At 40.8% G+C, this 21,396-nt stretch overlaps 1 protein-coding gene across 1 annotated transcript in view; it reads left to right on the top strand.

The window, feature by feature from the left end:
• The first annotated feature begins 1,108 nt into the window (after positions 1-1,108).
• LRCH3 (leucine rich repeats and calponin homology domain containing 3) overlaps positions 1,109-21,396 on the top strand; it is a 102,065-nt gene continuing 81,777 nt past the window's right edge. The window contains 2 exon segments of the mRNA XM_026650120.1: positions 1,109-1,159; positions 1,161-1,494. Of these exon segments, the coding sequence (XP_026505905.1) occupies positions 1,109-1,159; positions 1,161-1,494 (385 nt within the window).

Below are 21,396 nucleotides of genomic sequence, written 5' to 3'. Positions count from 1 at the left end.
CCCAGTGTAGACCAGGCTTAAATGTAGAAGCCCTGCAGGTGAATACTGGCATAAAAACAGTAGGACACAGCCTCAGCTATTGTAAACCAGCAGAGCTCTGCTGATTCTAGTGGAGCTATACCTGTTTATACTTGTTGAAAATCTAGCCCATGACTCAAATACTTTCTCTGGCCTAAATCTATACCAAACCTCATTGTTAAATCAAACTACTGTACATTACAGCTGCAGCTATGCTTCTGTAGAAAGCCTCTTCACGAGGGTGCTATATTGATGGAACAACCCTTTCCATTGCTGTAGGTAACCCCCTCTGCAAAGGGCAGTAGCCAGGTTGCTGGAGTAATTCTTCTCATATCTCAGCAATGGAGCTAGGTTAATCTAAATGTGAAGTGTAGACCAGCCCTGAATCAAAATGGGTGAGTATGTCTGAGTGTTTTTATGACTAGAGAACTGCACTGACAGCACCACTCCTGGATTAAGGCATAAGCACTATAGGTTTTATGTCTAGGACCCCACCACGGGGTGAGGGGGGGGGGGTTAGGAGCGTATGTTAGCACCTCAGTTTCTGTTTAAAAGAAAAGGTTTAATCCTCTCTGCTTTGGTTACCCTTGCTTATCTATACTATGTGCAGCCAGCCTGGCCTAATAGCTGTATTTCATTGAATGGTTAACTGCAGGGCCTATTTCCTTAGGGCCCTGGGCAGCAGCAGCCTCATGGGGGCCTCTAGCTTGAGCAGACAGAAGAGTGCAGGGGACTAGGCCTGCTCGGGCAGCTGCATCCTGGCTGTTGATCCCCCCCGGGGTTCCATTCCTGGAGGGGGCAAACAGAGGGTCCCTGGGGCTAGGGTGACCAGATTGCAGGTGTAAAAAAATCAAGCCAGGGGGTGGGGGGTAATAGGTGCCTCTATAAGAAAAAGCCCCCTAAACCAGGCCTGTCCCTACAAAAGTGGGATATCTGGTTACCCTAGGTAGGGCTCCCCCTGTCTCTCAGGGAGGAGGAAGGAGGGGATTCGCTGCTAGGAGGGGCCTAGGAACCTACTATCCTGCTGTGCCTAGAAAGCGTCTGACTCATCTGCAGCCAGAGCAGAGGCTTGATGCTTCTCCAGCCGCGCATGCCCGCTTCATGCGTCAGTCCCTGTGTAGTGGACTCCGCCCTCCCCCTTCCGCGCATGCGCTCTCGTTTCCTCGTCCCCGGGCTCCGCGCCTGCGCACTGCCCAGAGGCGCCGGAGCTCTGTGGCGGCGGCGGAGGCGGGGGGGAAATGGCGGCCGTGGTGCTGGTGTCCGTGGAGAGCGGCTCGGGGATGATACCGGCCGGGAGCCCGGCTGCGTGTGGGGCTCCCGCGGGTCCCTGCGGGCCGGGTTCGTGGAGCCGTTCCCTGGACCGGGCCCTGGAGGAGGCGGCGGTGAGCGGGTCCCTGAGTCTGAGCGGCAGGAAGCTGCGGGACTATCCGCGGGGCAGCGCCGCCAACCACGACCTGAGCGACACCACGCAGGCCGGTGAGCGCGGGGCGGGAGGGGGGCGCCGCGGGGTGCGGGACCGTAACGGCCATCTTCCGCGCGCCACACCCCCGCCCCGCCCTGCCCCCAGCGCCGCCCGGGCGGGGCCCGCGAGCCAGCGCTGCTGGCCGGGGAGCGGAGCCCGGCGCGGGGCGAGCGCGGCTCCCGTGGGGCAGGCGGATCGCCCAGCCGCCGGGTCAGGGCGGGCAGCCCGGGGCGCGGGCTGGGCTCTGGAGCAGGGGCGCGGCCCGCTCCGAAGTCACTTCGGAGTAGATGAGCTGCCTTGCCGACTCCAGCCCTCGAGAGGCAGGATGGGGGCGAGTTGGCTTGGAGGCGCCACGAGTATCTTGCCAGCCCGATGAGCTGTCAGGCTCACCAGCGGTGCGGGGCTGGCTTTTATTTTTCAAGGCGTTGGTGTCCCTTTTTAATTGGCTAGATTTAAAAAAATCGATTAAAGCCAATGTTAAAATTATGTAATAGACCGATTAAGGAAAGAGTGTCTGAACTAAAGTAGCAACAGGTCCGCTGAGTCCCGTTGCTGAGTATTGTGGTTTTATAATCACACGTTGCTTTAAAAAAAAAAAAAAGCTTTCTCTGGCTGTGGGAAAGATTCACACTGACAAGTGAAACTGACAACACTGTCAAATGTGTTAAGAAAGTACCTGTAAAAATCCTTTTTGCTCTGTTCTGTGTTACAATAATCTTAGATGTTACTTGTAGCCAGAGGCAAAACCTTTTCAGACAGAAATGTTCGTCTTTTACCTGTGTTTTTTGGATAAAATAATGAAAATATTGGGTGGGAAAGGGATATCAAGGAATATTATGTAAGGAATGCTTATGAAGTTATTGCCTGGAATGTAGAACTTGTGTTTTATTAAAGCATTGTACAGAGGGAATTTTCCCTACATTTATTTTGCTGTCTGGTTGTATAAACAATGTCTTAGCTAATCTTGGAAGGCTTCAGCCATGCTAATAGCCTTCAACTTCAATTTCTTTTATGTATTCATTTTTGTTCATTGTTGATATTTGAGCTAATCTCTTTCTCATTTCTCTGTAAATTAGTTTGTGGTCCCTTGGTTCCAAGGACACTAGCTAAAAATAAACTGTACTGTGTTTTATTTTAAATAGCTTCCAAATCTATCAAGTACGTTCACAAGTGTATGGCTGTGTTGACAGGATGTTAGTTTATTTAAATCGTTCTGAGTTGAGGCCCTCTTTACATGGTTTAACTTTATATTCTGTATGCCAGGTCATATTTGGGAAAAAATCATTAAGGATGATTACAGATAGTAATAAAAAAGCCATACTGCTCAGGAAAAATCTGGCTTGTTTATTTAATTAATATACCTCAATGAACAGATAAAATGTTCCTTATTATGGTATGAATAAAACAATCTTGTACAGAAGAGTATGTAAATATAATCAGAGAATGAATGCTCAGTTGTCTAGTCTGTATGTATAAATGCAACTAAGGTTGACAAATCTGTGAAGGTGTTGTCCTTTTTATTGTTTAAAATGCTGTTCATTTCTTGTACTTTTAAAAACAATTATGGGAATTCTTGTTTCCACAAATGTTCCCTTCTATTGTGATTAATAATTGCATTGTAATTGTTCAAGAACCATAAATGTTAATAAATAGCAACGCACACCATACACTTCATGCATTGTCATAACAATGAGCAATGAAACTTTCTAAATAGTGAATGGAAAGCTGTGTATTTTCCTTTTTCCTGAGTGAAAAACTGTGCTTAAATCTAATTTGGGAAGGCCAGTACAGGTATCTCATTCCATTTTTGGTGGAGCATATTTTATGATGATTCTTTGTTTTGGATGAGGCTTGAGTATGGGAGAAAAATATCATACAGCTGATCCTAACATCTGAATATCAATTGTGCACTCAGTATAGATTTATTTCAACTTCTCTCTTTTCTGTGTCACATCAGTTTCTTTTGGGTGAAATGTACTTAATACTATTACAATCATGTGGAGTCTACTTATATATAGTGCCCACAGTGTGCTAGGAGCACCATGTACCTAAAAAAGACAATCTTGTACCTTGAAGATTTACAGCTAAGGCCCCCAATCCTGAAAAAACGTACACATGTACTTAACTTTATGTGCTGTTAGTAGTCCCGTCAAAGTCAATAAGACTAGACTACTCACATTGTATAAAGATAAATACATGTGTATGGGCTTGTCTACACAAAAGTTTGACTTTCACTATACTGAAGTAGATAAAAGCAGTAAACCTGCCTAGTGTGGATGCAGTTATGCTGGTATAACTTATTACCATATAGGAAGGGGAATGATCTATACCAATATTAAGCACTTGTATAGGTATGACTGCATCCATGCTAGTGGGTCGTACTAGTATAACTATATTGGTTTAAAAAAACCGGACCCCTAACTGACATAGTTAAACCATACAAAAACTGTGTATAGACCAGGCCTAAATCTTCACAGGTTCAGTGGCCTTGACTGCAAGATCTGATATGACAAGTGAACCTAAAAAAGGAGTTGGGATCAGTAGGGGGAGTCTTAGGATATAGAGATTACAGATGTAAGATCAAATTTACTTGGATAATCAATCTAAGTATTGAAATTGGTATTTTTATACTGTAAAGGGGAAGAAGTCATAAAACAAATGTATTTTACTGCTGCTATACTTTGCAAAAAGCAAGGTTCTGTAAAACCTTGACTCCCTAATTCACTTTTTAAAACCCTGTTGTTTCTCAAGCTATGTTAATCAGAACAGTAGATGCAGTTCATATAAAACTATGAATTCATTATATTTCTCAATTCTGTTCATGGGTTGGGTGAATGTCATAGTGGTTTCACGTTAGTGTAGTAAATGCAGTCATGATTCACACCAAGTCTTGAGCTAAAACAACACCGTGGAAACAGAAGTTAATAAATTTCAAGCAGTTCCAAGACCAGCTATACTCAGGCAGTTAACATTTCATTTCCTAACATCCAAAAGTAAGCCTCAAATAAATAATGGATGTGATGGCACAATACTACTTTGGTTAAATTTACTTTCACTGTTTTATATATTAAAACAATACTTAAGGTAAAGATATTTTGAGACTGCTACCCTACCATATTGTTTGTAACATTTAATAACTTTTCCAAAAGAGATGTGGTACTACCACCGAATAAACATGGGTCCTTCTCACCCGTATTTTGAGAGGTTTTTGGGGAGTAAATTGAAAGCAGATGTTCCTATTTACTTATAAAGAATAAACAGTTTTACACTCTGAGATTCTTAATATACTGTGTAAACCCAATAACATATTGTCTTTCAGTGATTGTTCAAGAAGTTTTGCCTTACCGTAGAAGTAATTGCAGGTCATGCCCAAACTACATGTGTAATGACACAAGTAATAAGAAATGTCATTGAGTGTATTATGTTACTAATTTGTAAAGCACCATAATTTTGCATGCCATTTTCAAAACATAATTTAGCAAGGTTCCTGCCTCAAGGGGCTGAAAATGTAAAGCCCTGAGCATGTGCATAAATCTCAGCAGAACTGAAACCTAAATTAGATAGATTCAGTACAGATGATTAAAGGTTGAAGTGCAAAAATGGTAGTAGATAACGTTGCAGTCAGTTTAGTGGTGGAAAGTTGAGCAAAGTGGATTTTAAGAAAAGATTTGGAGAAGGAAGATATGTGGCATATGAGCAGAGGAGGGAGATTCTTCTAAAGGCCAAGCATTTAGTATGGTTTCAAAGTGAATGTGAAATAGTACCATACCAGATTCTTAATTGCATGAGGAACTTCAGTATCTAAATCACATCAGACAATATTTTTGGTGAGACTCAAAACAATAACAGTGAAAACTGTCTGTGTAGATTGATATGGTTTTAAGAAAGATTAATGCTTCCATTATTTACTTTTTTTATTATTTAATTTATAAAATGTATCTGTTACCTTAAGACTCTAACTAAATTTTTTTATTAACTGGGAACTATTAATTGAATTCCTGAGACTAATTAAAAAAAATCAAGCTTCTGATAGCACAGTGTAAACAGCATTTGTAGATTATATTTTACTTGAAAAATAACTAGGGTTTTTCTGTTCTCTTCTGATGTTGAGAAGAGCAGCAACTCCAATCATGCACAGACACATCCTTATACGCAATCTTTTTTTGTGTGCACAATGAAGCCTTGCTGCTGCTGCTGTTACTAGTAATATCTCCTGCAGGTACACACGCTCCCCTCAGAACAGTGCGGTAGTTGTCATACTACTGCATGAAGCAGGAAGTGAAACTGGTCCTCAATAAGACCGTAAAGCTGACAACACACAGTGTAAACAAATTGGAAAAAAAAATCCTTTTCTCTAACTTCTTTCAGATACAGCAGTCTTGAATATTACTTGTAACTAGTAGGTACAAAACTTTCATGTAGAAAAGTGACTTTCAAGTTGACAGTGCACCTTTAATCAAACACAAATTAATTTAGCATTGTGCTGTCAACAACTGGTTGGAGCAACTTTATTCCTTAAATCAATAAATTGGCGCAGTTACACTTAAAAACAAATGCGCAGGTAACATCCCCAGCCCCCTCCCTGAACAATCATAAGAACAAAACACCTGTCAGATCTAATTTACCTCTGTAAAAACACTAAATAAACAGGTAGAAATTTCACCATGTTCTGAAAGCTAACACATTTCTGTTTTGACCAGTGAAAAAACCACGTTCTGAGTCCAAAGGTCATTTGCCACCAGAGGTTCAAATCTAGTACTGTTACTGAGAGCTTGTTAGCTAGTCCCGAGTGGTGTGGCAGTAGGGGGTGGTGGTCTTCAGGTATCTATGACCTACATAAGCCTTTAAAGGAGGAAGGATAGCTCAGTGGTTTGAGCATTGGTCTGCTAAACCCAGGGTTGTGAGTTCAATCCTTGAGGGGGCCACTTAGGAACTGGGGCAAAATCAGTACTTGGTCCTGCTAGTGAAGGCAGGGGGCTGGACTCGACTCAATGACCTTTCAGGGTCCCTTCCAGCTATATGAGATCGTATATCTCCATATATTATTTATATAAAATCAACACTTTGATTTGTATCCAGAACTGAGGAGCAAACTATTGAAACGTTTGAAGCAAAGGTGTGTTGCTCTTGTTTGTTTTTGTATTTTAATCAGGATTAGTTATTTTGTGTTAGGCAATGTACAACTGATGATCAGATAGTAAAAGAAAAAGTCTGCCCCAAAAAGCTTAAAATCTAATTAAAGATGAAATTAAACACCCTAGTTGTCACAGTTTGCCTAGATTTTCAAGAGGGGATAGAACAGGGGTTCTCAAACTTGGGGTCATGACCCCTCAGGGGGTCACGAGGTTATTACGTGGGGGGTCGTAAGCTGTCAGCCTCCACCCACAAACCCTCTTTCACCTCCAGCATTTATTATAGTGTTAAATATAAAAAGAAATGTTTTAATTTATAAAGGGGGTTGCACTCAGAGGCTTGCTGTGTAAAAGGGGTCACCAGTATAAAACTTTGAGAACCACTGGGCTAGAACATACTGCAATAATCCAGTCTGGTGTTCACAAAGACATGGATGGTATTGGTAAGGTTCACATCCATGAAAGAAGATGTGGCAATTGGCATGCCAAGTACAGATGAAAAAAGGAACCTGCAGACAGTCCAACCCTTCTGGAATTCAGTTAGGGGTACAGAAATCCTCAAAAATTACAAACCTTATTGAGGTAAAAAGGACAGATTTTTACCTTATTAACAGTGCAAGCACCATCTCTGTTTTCTCCGGATCTTCCCCCCAACCAGCCAGCATCGTCTCCATTTTATATGATGAACATATATATGTATATAAAATGTATTTTCCAACAATACTGTTCTCAGCCAGGCAGTAGGGAAGCAAGGACAACAAACCATCTGGGTCACATGAAAAGGAGACTTGCATGTTGTCACTGATGGCATCACAATCCATAGTACATAGGTAGGGCCGTACCAAATTCATGGCCATGAAAAACGCATCACAGACCGTGAAATCTGGTCTCCCCCTGTGAAATTTAGTCTTTTGTGTGCTTTTACCCTATGATATACAGATTTCACTGGGGAGACCAGAGTTTCTCAAATTGGGGGTCCTGAACCAAAAGGGAGCTGCAGAGGGGGCGCAAGGTTATTTTAGGGGGGGTTATGGTATTGCCACCCTTACTTTCGTGCTGCCTTCAGAGATGGGCAGCTGGAGAGGGGCAGCTGTTGACTGAGGGCCCTGTTCCGCAGGCAGCAGCACAGAAATAAGGGTGGCAATACCCTACCATGCCTTCCTTACTTCTGTGGTGCTGCTGGCGGCAGCTTTGCCTTCAAAGCTGGGCTCCCGGTCGGAAGCCCTTGCTCTCCAGCTGCCCAGGTCTGAAGGCAGCGCTGCTACCAGCAGCAGTGCAGAAATAAGGGTAGCAGTACCGCAACCCCCCACAACTCCTTTTTGGGTCAGGATCTCTACTATTACAACACTGTGAAATTTCAGATTTAAATAGCTGAAATCATGAAATTTACTATTTTTAAAATCCTATGACTGTGAAATTGACCAAAATGGACCCTGAATTTGGTAAGGCCCTATACATAAGTATCTTTCCCAGTGGCCTTAATACATCAAATAAAAGAGAACTTGCTGTATCTTACAAGAGCCACAATTACCTACATCACTCACTGGGATAACTTTAAGAGGAAAGAATGGAAATATGTGAGTGATTCCAACATCTACTAGGGTTTGAAATAGTCAACAAAACAGTATCATCTTTGCCATAAGGAAATCAGTTAATGCAGTAAATATGTTCAAAGTACCATATCTACTCCAGAAACAAGATTGATAGTGTCACTCTGCCTCTATCTTCACAGTAACTTTGCCTGTAATGTATGTGTCCCAGTTTCAGGGTAACTGCACCGTTGACCCACCTCCGTGGTCCATTCCAGGAATGCCTTTTAGGTCTGGGGCATCTAACTTTCATCTCTCTCCAGACAGGGATCTGTCCCCCACTCCATTCTGGTTTTAGGCTGCAGTCCATATTTACTGTGATTTTCCCAGAAAGCCTGTCTGCCTAGCAGCCAGCACCTCTGCTTTGCTTTCTCTCCATGGGCTATGACTAGTGTAGGGCAGCAGCCACAAGTTGTCACGCAGCTTTTTCTCAGCAGGCTACCTTGATTCTTAGGATAAAAGACCAAAGCTCCTATTCCTTTTCTGAATCAAAAGGAATACTCCAAGCCTTTATACCCCAAGTTTGTTCTTTGCCCCTATCCGCTGGGACTGCCCTAAACCAATATATGCAAACCACCCCAGGGACTGTTATCTGGAGCTGTTTACATTCCTCAGGCACTTCAGTAATCCCCCATTCCCTCCACTGTTTTTCATGTCTGGAGGAGCTGTGGTAACACCCCAAGGAGTTGCATACAATCCCTGGCCCACAATATGGTCCCCAAAGATATTGCATGTGATTGCAATCTCTGTCCCAGAGTGCTTTTGCAATTTTACTTGCAAACAGTTGACCAGCTATCCAGTAAAATCTGTCCAGAGTCAGGGCCACCTTTTAAAACTGCATACCATTAACAAAGAAAATATTTTGGTAATATAAGAAACAGGACTAAAATATTAGCAAAACACACTTCTATAATTGTAAGGTTACGTACGCTAAGGCAGATTAATGTAATGGGCTTTGTTCTACAGCTGTTCTATAGAGTGTCTTCACAGTATTTTTATCAGTTGCTGACATCTTAGTTGAGATTATCTAATGAAATATAAAATGTCTTGAGAAACTCAGTATGGCTCATGTAGTTAAGAAATGTTGGCAAAAAAATTTATTCTTAAAGCCACAAAACCAGTGTCATAATCCTACTAAAATTAAATTATTGTTTTAAGTAAAACTCCTGGTTAATATATCATGAATATTCATTTCATAATACTATTCAGTTCAGATGAACTCAGATTGGGAGGAAGAAGTGCTGGCTCTCTACTCAAACTGTGTTCAAAATGCTAGGCTCCTGTGGGTATAGCTCACCAAATCCAAGCCTGTGCAATGGCAGGGAATGGGCATTGGTGCACTGTAGTCTCTCTGTTCTCTACTTTTGGCAAATGATAGTTTAGTTTCCTGATGGCTGTAATACTTGAATCTAATCCAGGCAGTGTGGATTGACTTAAATCAAAGCAATCTAAATCAGTGATTCTAAATCACCATGTGGAAAGCCTCAAAGTTTGTGTGGATGTTCCTATGGTGATCAGACATCCCAATATTATCGGGATTGTCTCGATATTAGGGGCTTTGTCTTATATAGGCACCTATTATCCCTCCCCACCCTCTCCTGATTTTTCACACTTGCTATCTGGTCACCCTAGATCAGGGGTAGGCAACCTATGGCACGCATGCCAAAGGTGGCACACGAGCTGATTTTCCGTGGCACTCACACTGCCCGGGTCCTGGCCACCGGTCCGGGGGGCTCGACATTTTAATTTAATTTTAAATGGAGCTTCTTAAACATTTTAAAAACCTTATTTACTTTACATACAACAATAGTTTAGTTATATATTATAGACTTCTAGAAAGAGACCTTCTAAAAACATTAAAATGTATTACTGGCATGTGAAACCTTAAATCAGAGTGAATAAATGAAGACTCTGCACACCACTTCTGAAAAGTTGCCGACCCCTGCCCTAGATGTTCCCCTCATTCTATTTCCACCCCTCTTTCCCCTTTGATTGAACTTATGTTTGAAGGCAGCAAATTTATGTTAGTTAAGCACTGAATATTTACATTATTTTGTAACCATTTACTGTTGATCTTTTGTAAGTTTCCTGATCAGCACATTGTTTTACAATTTGTATGCTCTAGGTTTTGGGCCAATGAAACTTTAAATAGAAAAGTGTTTCTTTGAACTGAATTGAATTCAGTGGTGTTCTATTGATGACAGACTTGGCTCCCATGTGCTCCCATTTAGCAAAATACATTATTTTAAGCAAGTAATTTTACACTGATGGTTTAGATTTAGCTCTAGACTCAAGCTGACATAATTGGTTTCTTCAATAAAAGAAAACAGCAGTAAAGAATTAGAGGTGTGTGGCAAACTTTACAAATCATATTGAATGTGCTAAAAATAACAGGATGTGATAGTTAACAGGGTGTAACTCTTTTCAGGGGTTCTTCTCGCTTTAATAATTAATCATGCTGGAATTTCATGCTTTATGATATCAGCCAAACCACTTGAATTTGTAGCTATGTATTTACTTGAAGGTTATGGGCTTTGTAGTATACTTTCTCCTTTATCCATTGGTGTTCATGCCTCCATAGTAAAAGGTAAAACATTATCAACATTCATGCTATAAATGAGTCTTAGGGGTTTACAATTTGGTTATGTGGGCTAAAAATTGAGTTAAACTATTTCTTTAGCTCTCTAAATTATGGGTATTTAGAAAAGCCATTTAGTGGTATCATACGGTGTTCTTCTTTATAAAATAGCTTTGCATAGTGTAGACAAGTCTTTTTTTAATATCCTTGTGGAAGTGGGGAAAGAGCACTCTGCTTCCACTCTGAAACCCTGAAGATTCCACCTTTTTTCCCTTCATGCCATCATCTTCCCTTTTACCTTCAGAGGCTGGGGGTGTCTTTAAGAAGAGAGAATTATGATCCTTCATCAATCAGCAGTGTTACTGTTATGTAACTTAAGGCATTCAGTCCTCATCCCACATAGGATAAAAGCATTGCCTGTGTAATGCTCTCAAAACTTGCCTGCTCAGAAGAGAAATAGTTTAATGGGAAATGAGCTCCTCTTAGTTTTTGCAGAAAAGATATTGGGTTGTTGAGATTATAAAGTCAAGCATTCAGACTTAAGAAAATGCCAGAATTAAAGTTGCCTGTGCAATCTTTAATTCATATCCCTTGTGCATATGCATTATGATATGGTCTTTAATTACATGATCTCATACTGTTTTTTGCACAAGATTCCTGTGTGGGAAGACAGTGCTTAATTAACAAGCAGCTATTCAATATTTTGTCTTCACCTCATGTTCAGTGTGTGGCTGTAGACTTTATTTACTGCATGCTATTCAAACCCTGCACGGAAAACAGAATTATTAGTTTCCTTGTCAGTTTTTCTGTGGCACTCATCACTATAGTGAGTGCTTCACAAACATTAATTTATTCCACAACTTCCCTGTGAGATGCGGGAGGCTGGGGGTATTATTCACATTTACAGATAGGGAGCTGAGGCACAGAAAAATTAAGGTCAAATGTGTTTACTGATTTTGAGTGCCCAATTTGAGATGCCTAGGACCTGATTTTTCAGAATATGTAGAATTAAATTGCACTTAATATGTCAAAGCCCAGCTCTGAGTGCTCAGCACTTCTGCAGATATGACCCTAGGGTCTCAAGTGAGGCACCCAGAAAATGGCAGCACACAGTTGGAAAATACCTGTGAAAAGGTTGGTTTAAGTGACTTACCAAGCATCACATAGAAATTCTGTGGCGAGGCAGGGATAGAATCCAGTTTCTCAGGGCAACATTCAACTGCTTTGACCATGAGACCATCCTTTCTCTACCTGTAATCCCCAACTGTATTCACTGCACACCTTCCATCTTCTGCAACAAATGAGTCAGGTGTGTTACAGACAGCAGCCTACTTCACTACATAACCCTGATTCATCCCCAAAGCAGATTCGCATATTAAACAATGAAGAGAAAATACAATATTGAATAGCTGCTCATTAATTGAACTCCATCCATCCTGTGCACTGAATGAGGCAAGGGTCCTGTGGGGGAAAAATAGTATGTGATCATGTAATTAGGACTGTATCATAATGCATATGCACAAATGGGGGGCTGCATTAAGGTTGCACAGACCTTTCTGCCTGTCTTCTGCTCCATCCCCTGAATTCTGTCCTGGTTCCAGTCCTGTCTTTTCCCCACTCCTGCTTCCTTGTCACAGTCCCATTCCCCTTGCTTATCCAGTCCCAGTCCTTAGGCTTCTCATCCCAGTCCCAGTTTCCTTGCCCAGTCAGTCTTAGTCTTCCTGTCAGAGTCCCAGTCTGCCCTCCTCCCAGTGTTGTCTCTCTCCCCCTCCTCCCATCCAAATCAGTTCTCCTCTCTTATCTGTTCATCTGATTTGTCTGCCCCTGCCCTCTGGCCTCCAGTTTTCTGTCCACCCCCCAATTTTATCGAGTCTATAACCCACATTTGAATGCACTTATGCAGAGGTGTGGGGGGGGGGGGCAGGTCACCAAAATTACTTCCTGCTGAGTATTTTGGAAAACATATGGCTTCCCAACCCGTAAATGCAAAATATATTTCCAATAAATTGAGGCACAAGGGTTGCCAAATCAGTACTCCAGAGGGCTGTAAGAAAGCATGCCATGTTTTAGATTCATAGGAATTACTGGCAGATGTTTCATGTCATCTCTTTGATTTTGGTGTCTGAACATGAAATGTCCTAGTCAAAGACAAATTAATTTACCTCTAGTTCTGTAAAGATAAATACTTCTGGTTCATTTGAGTTATATTAGAGGGAAGTTGGTCCTTCATGAAAACTAGAGGTTAATGACATCTGACACTTCTGATTTTTTTTTTAAATACTGTAAAAGAAAATGTTATAGCAGTTCTTCTCTCACCTCACACAATTCCAGAAATCCTGGACTTTGCCTTGTCTGTTTCAGTTGAGTGGGGGGAGAGGGGAGATTAAGTAAATATAATATTTTTACCTTATCATGCTGTCATAATGTGTAAATGATTTTCCTATGTAGTAAAACCCTATTGTCTGGGGAAAGGCGATCTTTTTGTTTATATTCAAAGGTAAATACTGTTGCTTTGAGAGTTGCCTCAGTAAATCCTCACTTGTGGGAGTTGTGCACTTGACTTTAAAGTGGGAATCTGCAAAGGTAATAAAGTCAAACCAGGGTAGCTGGTGAGTACCTTTATTTTCTTGGAGTGAGAACTCGTTAAAGCTATCAGAAATTATGGAAAATAACACTGGCTTATACCTCAGAAATGGATCCTTATGTTATTGGCAAGAAAATATTCAGATTTTTATTTTTGTAAATAGTTTGCTTTTCATTTAGCATGGTTGTTGTACCTGATCATGATGTCACGGCATCTCGTATATTATCTTGTGGCTGTATAGTCTGATCTGCAGGGAGCAAGGTCATGAACAGATGTCACAGGAATGTGTGGGCTTCCCTTGAAGACTCTGAATGATGCTTGGCCTTTTTTCAGTCAGTTTTTTTGCATCAGTCTTTCTCAAATTGCCTACAACCTTTATTGATAGTTGCTCTTCATTCAGATCCGTCCTCGGCTGTGTCTTCAAAGTTATCAATATTTGTGATGCACAAGTTGAGAGTCTGCTTATTGCTGTATTTAAAGCATTTACATTGACCACCCTTCGTGCACTTTCTGAGTTTCAGTTCACCATAGAGGATATATTTCGGGAGCCTGTCATCACCTGTTCAGATAACATGACCAGTCCATCTAAACTGAGCTTTGATAACCATTGCCTCAGTGCTGTGTGTGTTACTCTTTCAAATTCTCAACAGTCAACATATTAAAAGGTGAAACAAATTGCATGATTATAAAGAAATTTGGTAGATTTTTTTTTTAAGCCAGATAATTAACTTTTGGGTGGTGATGGGACAAGTGGAAACTTAACCCTACTTAATCCATTATTATTATTTACCAGCACTATTGAATTTCTTCTAGTCGAGTCTTAGGTCTTTATATTTAGACTGCCAATTGAAGTAATGTGTGAGTAACTGAGCACAATAATTTGAGTACCAGTTAGTTGCTTTCTATTGTAATTGTTGCAAGCTCAGCTATGGGATAAATATTTCTGCAGATGAAAGGCCCAAAACTGAATGTGTTAATCAGCCACACAATATCTGCTTCTTCCTTTTACTCTTCTGACTGTCCAAGGGGCAGGTGAACTTGTACTGAGCATAGTGAAAAATTTATTCTGAATCCCATCTCTGCTAAACAAGTGGGCTGGCAGATTGAGACATTTATATGTTGGACAGTATCCAAGTATAATATATTGTAGAGCTCTGTTCTGCTGCTGTACAAATCCTGTTCCATTTTTCAGTGACACTTGTGTATGAGAGAATCGTTATGATTAAAAATGGTGTGGGAAGAAGGAAGGTTTAGATTATCTTAATTATCTTACACTGATGCTTACATTTGCTAGCTCTTCAATGAGAGTGGGAAAAATCTTTCAATGTAGAATGAACAATTTATGCTTACCATGTTAATCTTGGTTTTCCTTAATATCATTACTAATTATAAAACCAATTTGTGCTGCAGGGGTTTGCTGCCTTAGAGTTTATTGCCTCCTGTTTGATTTTTCACTGATGTCCTAATCCTGAGTAAGATATCAGTTATTTTCCTAATGGCAAACTGATGTTATGAGCACAGGATTATTCAGTAAACAACCGAGGAGAAAGCAAGCAGGGCTGGGAAATACAAAGATGATGATATAACAATAGAGAGCACAGAAATACTTATTCAATACATTTTTAATGAACATTTATTGCCAGTAAACGGTGTGAAACATCTGTACCCTACAACCTCTGCACGCACACAAAATGGTGCCTATGGGTCTGCCTTCTGAAGTTTCTTTTCTCCTTAAGGATACTGTTTTTGATTAAACATGAGTTTGCTGAGCTCCATTTTCAGTAAAAGGTGCCGTCATGTCATTTATCATAGGACTGCATTAAACTACAAGCTTCATACAATGATTAAAGCCACATCTGTTTTACATCTGGTTTTGGTATGTTTTTGCAATTGTTGTGAAACATTTTTCCAAAGATTTTTCTGTTGAAGGTAGTCTCTCTCAATTTTTTTTTAACCCCACTCATACAGTATTATCAAACTACATCTGTACATGGTACAAAAATGGTTTGAATAAGATGCAGAGAATTTTGGTTACACTTTGTCAGTGTTTGAATACTAAGTAATTCTGTTTGAGTTCTTGTTGAAAATGTTAGGATCTTTCTATTCTCTCTTTTTAATTCAGGGTTAAAAAACACAATTCTGGTTAGGAATATCAGATTCTTGAACCTGTATTTTCATACAGATTTTCAAATCTGTAGAATTAGAGGCAGATTAGATGGACCATTGGTTTGATTCAGTATGGCAGTTGCTCTGTTCCTATAAAGTCAAAAGGCTTTCCCCCCTTTAATAGCTTCCTGTTTACATAATCTATCACATTTGCTTTGATAACTAATGTATAATACTCAAAGATATGGTTTTGAGAGTCACATGACGTACAAAGAGTAGCGCCAAAAATTTTATATCTGTATTGGGTTTGGCTTGTTGTATTTGACAGAATTAAAAGTATAGCACTGGGGAAAACTTAGTAGCAGAGGTCCAAAGTATAACAGATTGTTGAAGCACATCTGCCTTTCAGTTGTTTTGAGAACTCTGTGGCTGATTGTGATATGGTATAGTGTATATGTGTATATATATATATATATATATATATTTTTTTTTTAATTTACTTGCCCTATGCCTTTTTCATATTTTTAAAAATCTGGTTTACTCCATCTTGTTATAATTTTATTTTCATATGCATTGCAAATAGAAGCATGTATATGGTGACCATAATGAATGAAAAGTCTGTTATGAATGCTGTAATCTAGTTTTATCCTGGGTTTGCATCTTGTAGGTTCATTTAAGGGTATAATTTTGTGGCCACAAACGCCTCCACACAATATGTTTTCTAAAAACTCAGTATTTCAGAAATTGAAAATAGTGTTGGATGTAGTACATTGTAGGTAATCCTGCTTTAATGCTCTTCTCACTCTGTTCACATATAGTGTTGTCTTTACTTGATGTGAGGTCATCTGCCAGTTCATTGATTTCATATAGGCCCAAGTGCAATAACAGTAATGAAATAAATAATTAGAAATAGCTGTTCTTGCCAAAAGCTTTTTTCCCTGTGAGGTTAAATGCTTTGTATGTTTTTCTACAGTTTAAATTGCTTTTCTGCACCATTTTATGCTGCTCAGGGTGCTTTTAGAGGAAAGGAAAGAATTGTGTTTAGGGCTATTAATTAGTTAATATTTGTACAGGACTTTGAAGTTGTAAAGTGCAGTATAAGTGCTAAATTGTTTCGAATACCTTCTAGTTCAGGATTTGAGTATGAAAGAAGTACTGTGGCTATGCACTAGTATGTAACTTTCAAAACACGTTATCTTTTCTTTTACAAATATAATTTAAAATGAAGCACGTTTGTTTACTTGTTAAATTTTAGCTAATACAGTATAATTTATATGCATTTGCTCTGAAGTGCTACTCTAGAAAAGTGGATTAGCTACCATTTAAAAAAAACCCAAAGAATATTTCTGCTATTATGATACACAACTTCCAATTAGTTTAAAAAAGATAGTTTCATGTACTATAACTGCCTTGAATCTTGATGCCAAATTTTGTAGTTTTTACAGTTGTATTTTCCTATTTTTGAAACATGTTTCTTCTCTTCTGTTAATGTGTAAAACAAGAATGGAAATTGCAAATTGACTAACTTAATCTATACAAGGAAAATAGGGAAACTGACCAAACACAAAATTCTGTCAGGTGCACAAAGTTAAATGGAAAAGATTCTTCTTTCAGTTTTAGTAAGCTAGATGTTACATCTAACAGTAGTTAGATTTTCAGACAGAAGTGTGATTTTTGAGTTGACTAAAACAACGAGAAGTCCGGTGGCACCTTAAAGACTAAGGGTACGTCTGTACTACCCGCCGGATCGGGTAGGTAGTGTTCAAGCCATCCCCCCCCCCCCATTAGTGTAGCCCAGGCCTAACAGATTTATTTGGGCATAAGCTTTCATGGGTAAAAAACCCCCTTCTTCAGATGCATGAAGTGAAAATTTGAATTGACTGTGTCCCTTCAATGTACAATGACTTTGTTCAAGCCCTGAATATATTGAACACTTAGTAACTGGAGGTGTATATTTTCCAGTGACAGTTATGAAATTTGTGAAAGTGCACCAGATTAGGTCCAGGGACAGTGAGTGCCCTATTTAAATGACCAATCTCCCAGCCCTGTTAGCTCTTGGGAATGGGTAAGGGGATGGGATTTTCACCAGGGTGTTTGGGCGCTCCATCTTTCATATTATCCTCTGGCTAGTACTCTGGGTGTGTGATTCAATTTAGGCTGAAAGTTAAAAGCTTGGCCTGCTCTAGCTGCTAGAAAGGAGACTTGTCTTCTCTCCTTTCCCTCTTCTTGCATTCTACTTCCTGCTGCTGCAGGGATGGAGATAGGGTCTCAATTCTACTCCAGTACCTCTACTCCATAAAATTACTCTGTTTGGTCCTCCCCACATGAATAACTTCAGTGCTTGCTTCGGCAGAGCTTTCCCAAACAGCAGCAGCATGATATTAATGGGGTTCTTGACAGTTTTCATTGCTGCCTGTAAGGATCTGAATTGCAGCCTGGAAATTGACAAGAGTCATATTAATTTAACTGTGTTCTTGCTTGGTAAAAGAAGAGGCACTGAGCTACCTGTCCGCCGATTGAGGAAGTCAGCATTGAATCATTTTAAAAGCAGTTAATATGTGAACTGTTGTCTTCAACAATAAGAATTAGTGACATTGCCCTCACCCCTTTTTTTAAAGGTTCAGTTCTTCAGAAACTGCCTTAAGGCGTCCCCTCTCACTAATCTGAGTACATTGTCAAGCTCTGAATATGTCAGTGCACTGGAAATCTTGTGTCTTTCTATTTTTTGTATCACATCAAGAGAGAAAAACAGAGGTTCATATTCAGTACCCTTATAGTCAAAACAAACTGACATTTCTGAATTTCATCTGTTCTCTCTCCCCATCGACTTTTTTTCTGGCTGCATAAAGAAATCTTTTACCATTGTATTTCCTGTTTCTGCATATCTTCTTCCTTCTCCCCATTGCCTGGCACTTCCTGCTTCCTGGCTGCTAATGCTGAGGTGATCTGTGGTTGTGTTTGATAGGTTCAGTGAGGAAGGTGTCTGCCTCAAAAGCCAAATAATGATCATACAAAAACATCTAATTACAGGCTTGTATTCTCTAGTTTTGAGTCGTATCAGGAAAAATGAATAAAATCACAGGTCACTTTCCTTCTTTTAAGGGTGAAATTTTAAAATTTTGTAGTACAGAAATTAATTTGGCTACTACTGGTAGTACTAGTTTGTTAGAACATTTTGGACACTTTTATGTTTGCTACTTCACACAGAACAACAGTTTGAAGCAACACCACACATGATGTAATCTCATACAATTTTACAGAGTAAACAGGGTCAGGGTTGATCAATACTTGTATGGGACATTTCTAAGAACTGTCCACGGATTGAAGGAATTGGCCTTTGTGGCTAACGAGGTGGCACTTTTTGTTTGAACCAGTGCCTCCATATGACGTTGTAGCTCAAAGATGCTGGTGGTGTCCTTTCCGGTGTGAGAGAAAACAACTTGCACACAATAGTGCCTTTCATCTAAGTGTCTCAAAGTGGTTGACAAAGGTGGCAGTTTTAGAGCTGGGGAGATTGAGGCACAGGTTGCTTAATGAGATGTCCAAGATCGTGTAGTGAGTCAGTAACAGAACTGAGAATGGTACATGGGTCTCCAGACTCCCAGTCCCCTATGCTTTAGTCTCTGGGAGGCTTAAAAATGTATTGGGTATCTTCTAGCCCCACGAGCAAATACAAAGGTTGAGGCCCACCTCCCAAGGTCTAGGGGCAGTGTGCTGGTGGGACGCTCAATTTGTTTCCTTCATATCACACAAACATATTAAATTGTAACCAGGTATTGGGTTCTTCTAGCTAGAGCAGGGATGGGCAAACTACGGCCCGCAGGTCACATCTGGCCCTCCAGCCGGTTTAATCCGGCCCTCGAGCTGCTGCTGGGGAGCGGGGTCTAAGGCTTGCCCTGCTCCCGCGCTCCAGCCAGGGAGCGGGGTTGGAGGCCACCCCGCATGCACGTGCTGAGGCTCCGGGAAGCAGCAGCATGTTCCCCCTCTGGCTCCTACGTTTAGGGTCAGCCAGGGGGCTCTGCACGCTGCCTCCACCCCAAGTGCCACCCCCGCAGCTCCCATTGGCCGGGAACTGTGGCGAATGGGAGCGACAGAGGCAGCGCCTGCGGACGGGGCAGCATGCAGAGCCTCCCGGCCGCACCTCTGCATAGGAACCAGAGGGGGGTCATGCCGCTACTTCCAGGAGCTGCTTGAGCCTGCACCCCTACCCCTTCCTGTGCCCCAACCTCCTGCCCCAGCCTGGAGCCTCCTCCCGCACCCTGAACTCCTCATTTCTGATCCCACCCCAGCGCTGGCACCCCCAGCCATAGACCTCATCCCCCCATACCCCAACCCCCTACCCCAGCTCTGATCCCCCTCCCATCCTCCGAACCCCTTGGTCCCAGCCTGGAGCACCCTCCTACACCCCAAATCCCTCATCCCCAGCCCCACCCCAGAGCCAGCACCTCCCCCATCCTGGAGCCCCCTCCTGCACCCCAACCCCAATTTCATGACCATTCATGGCCCACCATACAATTTCCATACCCAGATGTGGCTCTCGAGCCAAAAAGTTTGCCCACCCCTGAGCTAGAGGGTGTTTTCTGTTCTTTGCTAGGGTACCAAAGTGAAATTTTCACTCGAGCAGCAAGAGTGAAACAGTTGCCTAGAGTTTTGCTCACCATGACAGCTTTTCCACTTTGTCCTGGTCAGTGAGAGAGTAAAGTTTATTCCGTCAATGTTTTTGTAAAGCTGACATCTTGACCACTGTTCACAAAGCTGTTAAACCCTGATGTTTTGACCCAATTCTAATTCAAGTAATTGCATTCAGCCTACTGAGCACTACCATCCCTGGCGTAAATGGAATACAGGGTTCTTCACTTTCTGTACTAAAAGTTTTCTACAGTGTTCCTGTTCACTGTTAAAACAGCTGTTTCCGCCCTGAATGCAGTTGAAGTTTAGTGAGGATGAAAGGATTCTTGCTTGTAGTTTTGGAATTTATCAGAAGAAATGCACTGTATAAATATTAACCTGTTGTGTTTCTGTTCTTGCTTTAAATTACATTTTCTGGTGACTCCTTTAAAAGTCTTCTATATTTGCTTTATGGTTTAAGGCTTGTTTGATGTACCTCAGTTGGTAGTCTATTTTAATAGAAATAGGTTTGTGCTTTTAGGGAGCTTATGTTAGATGTCTTTAAATTGATCTAATCCTTTACTTGTGGTAACAAAAGTTCAGTCATATTTCAAGTATAAGTTAAAAATGTCACTCTTCATTTCATATGTCCGTTGTTTATGAACAGTTTTGTTCATAAAGCATCTAGTTAAATCTCCTGATTGGCTTAACTTTCCTTACCCTTATCTGCTTTCTCAGTGTCAGATCTAGTACTTTCACATTTATATTTAAATTTTGATAACATTAATCTCTTAAAATGTTCTGCCTGCATATGTTTACAAATATTGTCTTCTAAACTCTTGCGTAGCGGTGCAAATCATCTTGAGCACATTTCCCTTATGCTGCATATGGTTCACTGGCTTCTTCTTTACTTCTCAGTACAATTAAACTTTTTGGAGTTGGTTTAAAACGTGAAATGACCTGGACCATCACTAACTCAAAGATTACCTCTCTTTCCATGAAGAATTCTGAAAGCTGAGATCAGCAGAGACATTCCTATTAAATCTACTCATTTAAATTCTGGGATAGTTGTTGTAGGGTATTTTTCTTTGTAGTGTTTTTGATGCTAGAACTAACTCCCCTCTTGGTCCACCAGAGCTTGAGATTGTTGGCTATCTGTTTATACAGGTGTATGTCTGAATGAGGTTTTGGATGGGACTTGAATTATTTGAGTTGATACTGAATCTAGGATTTTTCTGTTTACTTTGTAGTAAGTTTTTGGTATTAACTCTCAATCTTTAAAGTTGTGTATGGGTTTAGAGCAGGGGTCAGCAACGTTC

The sequence above is a fragment of the Terrapene carolina genome, unplaced genomic scaffold (genome assembly GCF_002925995.2).
Source record: "Terrapene carolina triunguis isolate 2854851 unplaced genomic scaffold, T_m_triunguis-2.0 Scaffold88, whole genome shotgun sequence".
In the NCBI taxonomy this organism is placed as follows: Eukaryota; Metazoa; Chordata; order Testudines; family Emydidae; genus Terrapene; species Terrapene triunguis.
The sequence above is the reverse complement of the archived record's forward strand: the minus strand, read 5'-3'. Positions and strand labels throughout refer to the sequence as shown.